The sequence below is a fragment of the Chanodichthys erythropterus genome, chromosome 16 (genome assembly GCF_024489055.1).
Source record: "Chanodichthys erythropterus isolate Z2021 chromosome 16, ASM2448905v1, whole genome shotgun sequence".
Lineage (NCBI taxonomy): Eukaryota > Metazoa > Chordata > Actinopteri > Cypriniformes > Xenocyprididae > Chanodichthys > Chanodichthys erythropterus.
Genome location: NC_090236.1, coordinates 2,399,276 through 2,412,502, shown reverse-complemented (window position 1 = coordinate 2,412,502; position 13,227 = coordinate 2,399,276). Strand labels below are relative to the sequence as shown.

The 13,227-nt window shown below is 47.4% G+C and overlaps 1 protein-coding gene across 2 annotated transcripts in view; it reads right to left on the bottom strand.

The window, feature by feature from the left end:
* Positions 1-13,227, bottom strand: part of c8a (complement component 8, alpha polypeptide) — a 43,302-nt gene that overhangs the window by 5,566 nt on the left and 24,509 nt on the right. Inside the window, exon 11 of one of the 2 annotated variants that reach the window (XM_067362837.1) lies at positions 4,370-4,519. The exons of the other annotated variant lie outside the window; for it this stretch is intronic. Within the exon in view, the coding sequence (XP_067218938.1) occupies positions 4,404-4,519 (116 nt within the window). The 3' untranslated portion in view covers positions 4,370-4,403. Of the gene's footprint in view, positions 1-4,369; positions 4,520-13,227 lie in introns of those variants that run through there. 2 annotated transcript variants of the gene reach the window in all.

Here is a 13,227-nt window from a genome sequence, read left to right as displayed (position 1 = left end):
ATCGGCCAGGGAGGTGCTGTCGCGAGGAGAATGAGGTCTGAGAACCAGGTCCGAGTGGGCCAGTACGGAGCCACTAACAGAACCTGCTCCCCGTCCTCCCTGACCTTGCACATGAGTTGTGCGAGAAGGCTCACTGGGGGAAACGCATATTTGCGCAGACCCGGGGGCCAGCTGTGTGCCAGTGCATCCGTGCCGAGCGTGCCGCCGGTCAGGGAATAAAACCACTGGCAGAGGGCAGTTTCCGGGGAGGCAAACAGGACTACCTGGGCCTCGCCGAAACGCTGCCAAATCAGCTGGACCGCCTGGGGGTGGAGCCGCCACTCGCCCGCAAGTAGATGCTGCCGTGACAGCTCGTCGGCTGCACGGTTGAGCACACCTGAGACACGACTGGCCCGATGGGACCTCAGATCCTTCTGACTCCACAACAAGAGATGGCGGGCGAGTTGCGACATGCGACGGAAGCGTAGACCACCTTGAGGGTTGGTGTACGCAACGGCCACTGTGCTTTGTGAGCGGACTAGAACGTGCTTGCCTGACAACAGCTTCTTGAAGCGGGCCAGCGCAAGACGAACCGCTAGCAACTCGAGGCAATTGGTATGCCAATGCAGCTGAGGCCCCGTCCAAAGACCTGTCACTGCATGCCCGTTGTACGTGGCCCCCCATCCCGTGGCAGAGACATCTGTGGAGACCACAGCGTGCCTGGACACTCGTTCGAGGGGTACTCCGGCCCACAGGAACGAAGGGTCCAACCACCGGACAAAGGTGCGACGGCAGCTCGGTGTCACGGGGACACGGAGCGTACCGCACTGCCACGCCCATCTCGGGACCCGGCCGCGGAGCCAGTGTTGAAGCGGTCTCATATGAAGCAATCCGAGCGGCGTTACCGTGGCTGCAGATGCCATATGCCCCAGGAGCCTCTGAAAATCTTTCAGTGGAGCCGCTGTCCTGCGCTTGAGCGAGCTCAGGCAGTTCAACACCGACTGGACGCGCGCCTCGGTGAGACGCGCAGTCCGTGCGACCGAGTCTAGCTCGAGACCGAGACAAGAGATCCTCTACCCGGGGGCGAGTTTGCTCTTGTCCCAGTTGACCTGAAGACCCAACCAGCTGGGAGCTACAACCATGTCGGGTAGGACTTTGTACTGACATGCCCGACCCTCGAACGCAGACCGACCTAGGAAGGGTCTGTGTCGAGGCAGAATCGAGACATGAAAGTACGCGTCCTTCAGGTCTATTGCTGCAAACCAATCCTGGGGACGGTCCAGGATTGGCCGTAGCCCACCGCCCTTTTTCGGTACAATGAAGTAGGGGCTGTAGAACCCCGACTTCATATCGGCTGGAGGGACCGACTTGATTGTATCCTTCGCCAGGAGGACAGCAATCTCCACCCGGAGAACAGGTGCACTGTCCAACGACACCGGAGTGAAGTGGACAGCCCTGAAGACCGGGGGACGCCGGGCGAACTGAATCGCATAGCCGAGTCTGATAGTACGAATGAGCCAACTGGACAGGCTGGGGAGCGCTATCCACGCTTCCAGACACTGAACCAGCGGGACCAAAGGCACCACAGACGCACCGGGGGTGGGGCAGCAAGGCAGAGAGGGACCCGACTCGGACGGCTTGGGGGCGGCCCGGAGCGGAGTCGGACTCTGCGAGGCAGCAGTGTGCATGGGAGACGGCGCACGGGACGCGGTCTGCACCATCACACTGCCACCTGCTGGCGAATGGGGAGGGAGCTGTCAGCGGCGAGGCAGAGCCTGGCACACTGGCAGACACCCCTTGTTGTGACCTGGAGTTTGAGGAAACTGCTCTTTTTGTGGCAAAGTGGGTACCGCTGGACTCCGGAGAGCCAGCAGCGGTAGATGGACAGCCGCCACAAAATCCCCCCCGGCCCTCCTCCGGGGGTGGGAGAGCAGATGGAATACTCTCCCAAAGGGCAGGAACCTTCCGCTCCAGGTCGCCCGTCTCAGGGCAGAGTTTTCCCCGACCGCTTGCCACCTGGCTGGCAGAGACGGGCTGGGCACCACGTCCGCGACCGGCACCCTGCTGTTTGGCTGGTGTAGGCTGCTGCTTTGCCAACTTAGCAGGGGCGGAGGAAGACGCAGGCGGGTGCCCTGTGCGACGAGCGGGCTGAGGCTGAGCCACGGGCGGCTGGGTGGAGGCAGCAGCGGACCGCCGTGGCCTGACATGTCTGATAACCTCAGCCTGCTTCTGTGCAGCGGAGGACTGTTGGGCACAGCTCTCCACCGCGTCGCCGAAAAGGCCGATCGGAGACACGGGGGAATCCAGGAACCGATGTTTGTCGGACTCCCTCATGTCTGCCAAGGTCAGCCAGAGGTGGCGTTGCTGGGCTACCAGAGTAGACATCGCCTGGCCAACAGAACGCGCTGTCACCTTCGTTGCCCGGAGGGCAAGGTCAGTGGCAGCGCGCAGCTCCCCAAGCAGCTGTTGGTCAGGACCTTCCTGGGGCATCTGCGACAGCGCTTTTGCCTGATAGGCCTGCAAAAGGGCCATCGCGTGCAGGGCAGAGGCAGCCTGCCCACAGGCACTGTAAGCTTTCTCAGTCAGACCGGCTGAGAATTCACAGGCCTGGGACGGGAGACGCGGCTCACCGTGCCAGCCAGCGGCCGTTGGACACAACTGCGTCGCAACAGAACACTCGACCGGCGGGATCCTCGCGTACCCCATGGCTAGCCCGCCGTCCAGGGAGGTGAAGGCGGACGAGGGACCAGGCCCTGTACGAGCCCCATGCAGAGCTTGCCAAGACCTGGTCACCTCATCGTGTACTTCCGGGAAGAAAGGCATTGGGGCGGGACGCTGGATTTGACCAGCGCGACCCCCCCCCAAGTACCAATCGTCCAACCGAGATGGGCCGGGACAGGGTGGAGGGTTCCACTCAAGCCCGATGCACAAGGCGGCCCGGGAGAGCACAGCCGTGAGCTCGGGATCCGACTCGGGCAACGCTACCAACGGTGGCACGATGGGTTGCGGTGCTGATGAGGCGGCAGGGGCCCGAGGAGCGTTTCCGCTCGGTGGGGAAGCCCTGACCGTAATCCTCAGGTCACCCTTCCTATACAGCGCCGTACCGTCATTCCGGTTCCCGGGGCCGGAAAAAACGGTCGTACGCGGCATAGGAGAGGGGACCCCCGCTTCCTGAGACTTCAGGAAGGAGAGTCTCGACCTCAGCATCGCGATAGTCATGTTCCCGCAATGGGAACATGAACCATCCACAAAAGCTGCTTCAGCGTGCAGAATGCCCAAACACGAGATGCAACGATTGTGCCCATCAGCAGGGACCAGGGAACGACCGCACCCATTAACGCACAGACGAAATGACATACTGTCAGGGTTCGTCTGTAAAGCTCTTTTAGAAGGGGAAGTCAACTCACTCGTGCTGAAGCACCCAGGGAGCGACGCGATGTGTCAGGTACACCACTCCCTGACACACCGAGGAACCGGCCCAAATTGCTACACACGCACACACTCTTTGTGTTGCTGTGAAAACAGCAGTTTTCGAGCTTATAGCTCAGCTCCTCGGAGACTCGCGACCTCGCTGAACGTGCCCTTTCACCAGCACTGAAAGCTCGCTGTAAATCCTCTTCTGAGGCAATGTTTTAGAATAAAACAAACGAAGAAAGGAATCTTCTGAACAGGACACCAGTGAATGGCTCCGAAGCGAAAGACAGAGTGCGATTGCATCTGCTTCCTATTTATATACACCTGACGGGGGCGGTGCGCATTATGCAAATAGCGCACGCCAATTCCATTGGCTTGTTTTAGTTTACACGAAGATGATAGGGCTCTCTAAGCGATATCCCAATTCGTCGGTCACTACTGACGTACGTCGAACGTGACCGACTGAAAGGGAACTCTTGTTATTCAACTATGCCGAGGTAAATTCAAATTCTGATTCGAGGGCACCTTTAAACAGCATGAAACTAATTTCATGGGAATTTTCTCTATTACAGGATGTCACGGTTGGTAATCCGCTGTCTCATTCTGGTCTTGTGTGTTTGTGTGTGTGTGTGTGTGTGTGAGTTTCGTCATGCTGATTGTTTCATGTGGGCGTCGCGCCTGATTATCAATGATCAGTGGCAGCTGAGTGTCATCAACCAGCCTATTTATTGCCATGTCTTTCGTCTCATGTTGTCAGATTGTTGTTGGAGATTCCCTCGTGCTGTTCCTTGTTCTACTCCTGTGTTCTGAGTCAAGTGTGTCGTGTCGTGTCGTGTCGTGTCGTGTTGTGTTGTGCTGTTCCTGTTCCAGTCTCGTTTGGATTACTCACCTGGTGTTCTCCCTTCACTTCGGGCACTCTTCACATGGTCTTCACTCATCTGTCCCAGAACAACACACTTCTGTTGGCTGCTACGTGTTTGACTTGTGTGTCTTTCTCAATAAAGATATTTTTACTTGCAACTTACATCCGCCTTTAATTCCGTGACACAGGATGGTCTGGTCTGCTCTAATGCAGGATCAATGGGGGTCTTCAAAGAACAAGGTGTCCAGATCTCCATGGAGTAGGCTACATTTCAAATTCAAGTTTCCAACAATGAAAACAGAGACATTTTATCTTCATTAAGGAACAAAATCAAAAGACATTTTTGTTCAAAAGCACATGCTCTTGCTGAAAAGATAGAGAACTTGAAAAAAATGATGTCCTGGGAAAAATGTGGAGGCAATGAACATGTCAGTAATTAAAGAGACCTACTCCGTGTTCAGAACCTCATACTACCTTGCCAAAAATAATCGTCCCGACCCAGATCATGAAGCGCTCGTAGAACTCCAGCATGAATGGTCTCAAAATGGGACAAATTGTGCACTTTCAATTGTGAACAACATTGTTAGCTCCTCAAGCAAATTAGCTGTGCTCATAGATGAGGCATCCACCTTGAGTAGAAAAGCCACCTTGATTGTTAACATCAAAGCATCTGTTGGTGAACCACCAGAATTTTTCTTGATCTTGTGGAACTTCAGGACCAGACATCTGAAGGAATAATTCAAGCCTCAATGAGTTGCCTAACAAAAGCAGGATTCACAGAGGAGTGGCTAAAACAAAACTGGATATCCTTTGTCTCAGATGGTGCTAGCGTTATGGTGGGCAAGCTTTCTGGTGTATCCACAAAATTGAAAATAAGATTCCCAAAACTTCTCACTTGGCACTGCATGAATCACAGGCTAGAATTGGCTGTTTCAGATGCTGTTGATAAAGTTACTGTTCTCAATCAAAATATTTGTTGAAAAATTGCACAACGTCTATAGTAAATCAAACAAAAATCAGAGAGAGCTTTAAGAATCAGCGCCTGAGGTTGGAACTCAGGTTCTCAAAATTGGCAGAATCTTAGATGTTAGATGGGTTGCCAGCAGTTTTCGGACTGTTCGGGCTGTCTGGACATCTTTTACTGCCCTTGTCAGACACTTTGAAAAAGCCTCCAATGATGAGTAGAGGAATTGCACTGAGAGACAGACATACAGAGGCTTAGGTGACAGACTGAAAAGTCCAAAATTTCTCTGTAAAATTGGTTTGAGGTATAATACATTACATGAACTGTCCATTGTCTCTGAGGAAGCTCAAAATATGACTCTACTCAGAGCAGATCTTCTTGTGAAAAGAGCAATCTGGTTTTAACGTCATTTAAAACTCAGCCAAGGGGCGAAACTTTCAGATGCACTGGAGGCAAAAGATCGTGGCACATTCAAAGATGTGCACTTGAAGTCAAATCCTAAGATTAAGTCTATCAACACTGAGGAATTCTTGCAAAGCCTAATTGAAAGTCTACAGAAACGTCTTCCTTTTGAAGAAGAAATTCTTAAAGATCTGAGCATTCTGGAGACAAACAGGTGGCCATCAGAGGCTGGCATTCGTTATGGTGAGGCAGAGATTCATAAGCTCTGTGCACGTTTTAATTTGTGCCCTGACCAAGCCATTAGGAGAATGAGAGACGTAGTTGAATCTCCCCAAACTGAATCTCATGATTTGAAACCTCTTAAGAACTGCATGCAGACCTTTCCTGTAAGCACTGCAGAGTGTGAAAGAGGTTTCAGTATCATGAATTCTATTGTGACAAAGAAGAGGTCTGTGGTTCTTGTTTCAAATGTTTCAAATTTGATGACGATCAACCTCAGTGGCCCACCAGTTTCACTGTTTAACCCAGAGAAATATGTAAAGACCTGGACAAAACGACATCGCACTGCACAAGACACACAGTCAAGGCAATGTAAATCTGTAAATCTCACAATAGAGCGAAAACATTTTTGGAACGTACTGTAATTGAATAAAAGTATAACTGAATAATTCAATGTTCTTATATAAAAGTGTATGTGTATATAACCGTATACAGTTTAGAAGTGCCTTGGGCACCTTTAATATACAAAAAATTCTTCTTTAGTACTTAAAAAGATAATCTTAAGAACATCTAAGTGTACTCAACTGTGCTATTTTGAGATTATCTTAAGAAGTACTAAACAAGAATTTTTAGTATATTAAGTATAAAATAAGTGCGTGAAAATAGAGCACTTTAAGTACATTATAGAAGTGTACTTTTTTTTTCATCTGGGACTACAGGTAATGATGTGGAATGTGGACGAGTACTCTAAAGTGACACCAATCGATCATTTGCTCCTATATATGATGCTTCTATTAGCTAGAAGTACACAGATACAGGACGCATTCACTCTAGAGAGAGCACAAAAAGATGGGCTGCAAATGAATGGGAATAATCACTGCATCTTCTTGAGACAGGCTCTTAGAAAATAACCATTTTAACTGACTGGCAGTTAGCATAGAGTTTGGATTGGCGGTATGGTTCTATTCCGGGCAAATAAACTCCCTGCCCATCCATGCAGCCTAGCATGGATAAGAGCAGGGAGAGCAGCGATAACCCCCTTAGGGAAAACAGAACCAAGAATTGCAATATCATTAATTTTCTTGATGACAATTAATGTAACATAATTGAACAAATGAGTTTGATCAAAATGAATATAAGAAGGTCAAGTCCTGACTGGACAAAGGAGGAGCTGGGGATTGAGAAGGGTAATTAGCTCCTGAGCAATGCGCTAAAGCTGCTGATAATACCAAATGGACCATATATATATATATGAATGCAGTGATAGGCGTTGTATTCCTATAGGTCAATGTGAATCAGCTGAGTGTCACCTGATGCGAGCTTGACTAACGTGACCTGCCAGAACTAACGCTATACGCTTGATTTCTGTCAGGATCCCTATAGTCAAAGATGACTGGCAGTTAACATACAGTTTGGATTGGCGGTATGGTTCTGTTCTGGGCAAAAACTCCCTGCCCATACATGCAGCCTAGAATGGATAAAAGCAGGGAGAGCAGTGATAACCCCCCAAAACAAAACCATATGCTGACAACCCCCCGACCACAAACTAACTGCGAAATCTGAATGAAAAGAGTATGCTGGAAAGATGGAAAGACAATAGGACATAATAGAAAGGAGCAGCATATCCCTCTGAATAGCAAACTGGAGGCAGCATGCCCCTTACAGGAGGGAAGTTGCGAAGGGGTGCTGTTCTGTTAAAAGCATCTTCATGCCCCATACAGAATGAGAACAGCAGCGAGGGGTGCTCTTCTTACAACATCTGAGAAGAGCAGCAAGCCCCTTTAAAAGCAGTTTTACCTGAATGAGCTTAAGACAACAGCATGTGGCAATACCCAAAAAGCTTAAGGAACAAGCTAGAAAACCTTAAGAACCAGATGCCTTAAAGATCATGTTGTCAATAACCTGATACCAATCAGCAAAACAGTGCTTCCCACAGAAGCTACAATAGTTAATTTCGAATTAACAAGAAATTCAATTATATGAAATTAAATTAATATAAATTAATTGAATTTGAATCAAATTAAATACAGTTGTGTAACCAAATAGTAACCAGGGGGAGTATACATTTTAGAGACTTATTTAATAGACTCGGACTCTTATTTTGAAATGTGTATGCTTACTATTGTGGGCTGCTCATTCAAGTTTAGATGAGGTAGATAAAAATATACATTTTTACAACAATTTACAATATTTTACAATACTATAAAGTAAACCATTGTCAATATTGAACGGCATTAGTCATATCAGCATAAGCAATCGCTTGGCATGAACATGGCATGAACGTGCAGTATAGTATTGCCTACATTGATTGTGAACCACTTTGAAGCAGTCTGAACGCTGCGTGAGCAGGTGAACGTGCAACAGCGCAACATTTAACTTTAAAACCAAGGAGCATACATGAAATTATAGCCTTTTGAAATTTTATCACATCAGGTATCACAATCTATGTTTTCCCATCCACAAAATGTGGGAGCAATGAAAGAGCTTAAAAAGGAAACTTTGCTTTGTGAAGACGTTGAGGTTTATGGTGGGTGAAATACAGCCAGCTGTGACGTGGATTCTTTATCTCCTTCTTGATATCCTTCCCCTTTGTGTGATGAGTGCAGATCTCATCTGAACATGTTTCAGGTCACTTCCAAATCGAGCAGCTTATAATCAATGCAGCGAATTAGTGTGTTTGTTCAAGACTTGAACATGAAGTGAAATCCTTGTGAATTCGCTAAATTCCAGATTACACAATTGTAGGAACCGTGGACGAACCAGACAAATTAATCATTCTGATGATTCTTTCAAAACATAATTCTAATTCAGAATCGGAATTCCAGCTCCAGCCATCTACAGGAAAATCCTTGCTTTTATAACCCCATCCTTCCTGGCAGAAGTGATGAACTCAGCTATTTGTGACACCAAATGGTCACATAGAAGATAAAGAGTCTTTGATCACCAGATCAAAAGAGAAAAGAGAAACAATGTAGGCCCTTTTAGAGACCTAAAACTGTACAGAAAACCCAATAAAGACTGTTCTGCAACTAAAACTGCATCAAAATTGTTCCAAACAATTTTAAATGGACTTAGGATCTGTTAACTACATACATTTTACATCGTGTCCACAAATACTACCTGTAACCAGTTTTGCTTTAGAACACTCACAATTCATGTAAATATGTTAACTCTTGACTGACTGAAAGTATGCCTTATTTGGACTTGATTTAATTATTTTCCTCTTTCCTAAATCCTGGCTTGAATGAAATCTGTTTAAAATGTATCATATTCCATTTAATAGAAATTGTGGTTGAGATGGTATTCTCTGCTAAAGCAGAGATGGGAAGTAACACCTATTCATGATTGGGGGCAGAGAAAAGCCCTTTTGAAACAGGACGATATCTGATTGGCCAAAACTCCTTTAAATAGTCATATCGCAAGAGAGTGAACTGGGCAAGTCAAGACAAGAGAACAAAAAAAAAAGACAAGTACCAAGAACCATGGAGTAACACGAAGAACAGACAAGCAGCTCATTCAACTTTCACTCACTTTTCTTTTATTAAATTTTCTTTTCCGCTGAAAGTCTTGTGTTTCTAAGTTTTTCTGCAAAGTTCAACCAACGACTTCTGCCGCTTCAACATTAACTCCAGCCATGACAAAGAGACTTTTCTTTCATTGTTCCAGCAAGCTAAAACGTGATTGGGTTTTACTTAACTACCTTCTGGACCTGAAGAGACAAATCATTGACTTGGAAAACCCTTCTCTGCACGTCGACGAGGGAAATTCACGTTTAAAGTCGACTAAAGCAAGTACCCCAGATTAAAACTGAACTGGTGCATTTAAATTAATGATTCATGGTTCGTTCAATTCGTGCTAGGAATTATGTTCATCATATCACTTTCTCTCTCTTAAAACTCTTTCTTTCTCATTTCCTTTCTTACTGCAACGCGTATGAATGAATGTGGGTATGTATGTGTTTGTGTTAGATTAGTTTGTGTTAGAATAAATAAAGTCTCTTGTAGATTTTTAAAAGAAAGTGTCTTATATTATGTGCTTCTAAAATTTTATGTCTTAAAGTGTTCTTAAGTGATCTTAAGTTACCGTGCTCTAATCAGTGTTTTCACGATTGTTGGATATTTATATCTGCTACAAGAGCTTATTACGGTTCGAGCAAATGAACGCTGGACGACTCAGTTGCTCGGTCGTAAACTTACAACTCTTTATAATTCCCTATAAATTATTTAATTTGAGCTAATTTTACTTCCTAGGGTGTGTTTTCCCTGCACAATTCATAGTGGTCTCGCCCACTGAATTCACCGTTTAATTAGCTCCTGAGCAATGCGCTAAAGCTGCTGATAACGCCAAAGCCACTAAAAAAGGCAAGCCTGCAACCTTTAGCCAAAAAAGTGTAATGGCTAAAGCTAACGCTCTGGCTCTGGCAGTATGCAGAGGCAGTATGCAGGGAAGAAGATTTGAATGGCGGGCACTGATGTCACTGCCATTAAACAATAGGCTGAGAGGTGCCGCACATGATTAAGTTAGCATTACGCTTTCTCCAATGGTAAGAGATACAGACCCTCTCATCTCCCTATAATATACAATTTCTGATAATACTAAATGGACCATATATATACAAATGTGGTGATAGACGTCGTATTCCTATAGGTCAATGTGAATGAGTTGAGTGTCAGCTGATGCGAGCTTGACTAACTTGACCTGCCAGAACTAACGCTATACGCTTGATTTGTATGAATCCCATTTGTATTAACATGACTTGTTGATTTAAGGCCCTTCTTGTTTTTTGTTTTTTTTCTCTCTCTCTTGCTATCTTACTCTGTTACTCATATTAGCTCTTGCAGGTTTTCTTTTTCCTGTTACTGTTTTTTTTTTTCTAATTGTACAGCACTTTGGTTCAACGTTTGTTGTTTTAAATTTGCTTTATAAATAAACTTGACTAGTCATTCTTTTCTGAACCATTTCACTCACATACACATGTACATGTTTTTTTTTTCTCTTGACTATATTTTTGTGCATTCCTGGGTGTTCTGGCTTATTAATAAATGTTCACCTTTTGACTATTACTGTTGCCTGTGTTGTTACTCAAGTAATTCTCTGCATGATTTTAATTTTCAGCGTATTTTGGGTTCATTTTAAGCCAGCAATATAATACTTTTTAGTAAATAGTTGAGTTTTATAAAACAATCAAGCATGTTGGGTCAAACATTTAACCCAGCCAGTTGGGTAAAAACAACCCAATGCTGAATTTGTCCAATTCTGACAGAGCACTTTTACAGTGTAGAATTCATCTTAAAAATTTTCTTAACTTCTTTCTTAAGACGATTTTCGTGAATCTGACCCCAGAGCTGAGAAACACTGTAATAGAGTAATTTTGTTATATTTTCTTGCATTTGGTCGAGTGTTACTTTGGACCCTCACAACAGATATGTTATCATTTACATTGATTTATTTACAGATGTTACAACACTACTGCAAGTGTTCCCTGGCCCTCAAAGTCCACTTTCCTGCAGAGTTTAGCTCCAACACTAATCAAACATACCTGAAAACGTCTCGGTTACAAAGGTAACCCTCGTTCCCTGAAGGAGGGAACGGAGACGTACGTCGGACAGACCGACGAATAGGAATCTCGCTAGAGAGGCCAATCTACTTCGAGTGTAACTAAACGAGCCAATGCACATTGGCATGCAATCATATGCATCAGCTGCTCGCCTCGCAGCGCGGGTATATAATGAGCAGCAGGTGCGTTGCATTTTCAGGTTTTCGCTGAGGAGCCGAACCGGATAGGCGGCAGCATCAGCGGGGTACAGCGACTGTGGCGACGGGACGTACGTCTCCGTTCCCTCCTTCAGGGAACGAGGGTTACCTTTGTAACCGAGACGTTCCCATTCAGTCGGTCACGTTCGACGTACGTCGGACAGACCGACGAATAGGAATCCCTACCAAAGCGCCACAGGAGCTGCCCCCTTCCAGCGCTCTGTTGCAAGCCACCTGAACCCCCTTGCCTGAGGATGGTGGGACAGGGCTAACACAGAGAGAGTCGATCACTGCTGTTCCCCAAAACCCATTCAGTGAGACTATTGGATAACGCTGGGAAAGCGTACCCTTCGCTGGGAAAGGAACGCTGCGGAAGCCACATCCTTCCCCGAAGGAGTTATGTGGAGAAGTACATATGGACTAACCCTGTAGGGCTGTGCTACATATGGAAGAGCTGGGGTGACTCCAACCCGATGAAGGGTAGGTTCTCCCAGAGGGAAAGACACGGGCTTCGTTTAGGAGCAACCGTGGAACCAACCATATGGGATCCCCGTAGGGTCACACATATGGAACCCAGCCTAAACCCGGTTCTCAAGGATACAACGGAGTATAGGCCTGGCGCCAGACGCTCCGCCACGTCGGCTGCCGAAGGGATATCGGAGGACTCGACAGGGTCTGCCTTGTAGGGACTCTCTGGAGAAAAGAAGCGCATGTAGCGCAGCAAGCCGACACTAAGCCGGGGCCTCTCCGTGCCTCTGACCTGTGGCGAGAACATGGGAGGAGACCGGCTCGACACGAAGGCTATAGTATCTAGCGAACGTGTTAGGTGTCGCCCAGCCCGCAGCTCTACAAATGTCTGTCAGCGAGGCGCCACGAGCCAGCGCCCAGGAGGATGCGACACCTCTCGTGGAGTGAGCATGCAACCTGAGCGGGCAGGGCACACCCTGAGCTTGGTAAGCCAGGGCGATGGCATCCACTATCCAGTAGGCCATCCTCTGCTTGGAGACAGCCTTTCCCTTCTGCTGGCCTCCATAACAGACGAAGAGCTGGTCTGAGGTCCTGAGGCTTTAGGTTCTGTCTATGTACAGTCGCAAAGCGCGGACTGGACAGAGTAAAGCCAGGGCTGGGTCTGCCTCCTCCGAGGGCAGCGCTTGCAGGCTCACCACCTGGTCCCTGAAGGGACTGGTAGGAACCTTGGGCACATAGCCAGGCCGGGGTCTTAGTACCACGTGGCTATCACCCGGCCCGAACTCCAGGCACGATTCGTCGACCGAAAATGACTGCAGGTCCCCTACCCTCTTGATGGAGGCCAATGCCACCAGCAGCAAAGTCTTCATAGACAGAATCTTTAAGTCTACTGACAGCAAAGGCTCAAAGGGAGCAATCTGAAGTGCTCTCAGCACCAGAGTGAGGTCCCAAGAGGGTATGGAGAGGGGACGAGAAGGATTTAACCGTCTCGCCCCCTAAGGAACCTGATGACCAGGTCGTGCTGACCAACAGATTTGCCATCTAAGTGGTCGTGGTAAGCGGATATAGCAGCAGTATGGACTTTTGAGGGTGGAGGGGGACAGCCTACGCTCCAACCCTACTGCAAGAAGGAAAGCACGACTCTGATCGAGCATCTTCGGGGGTC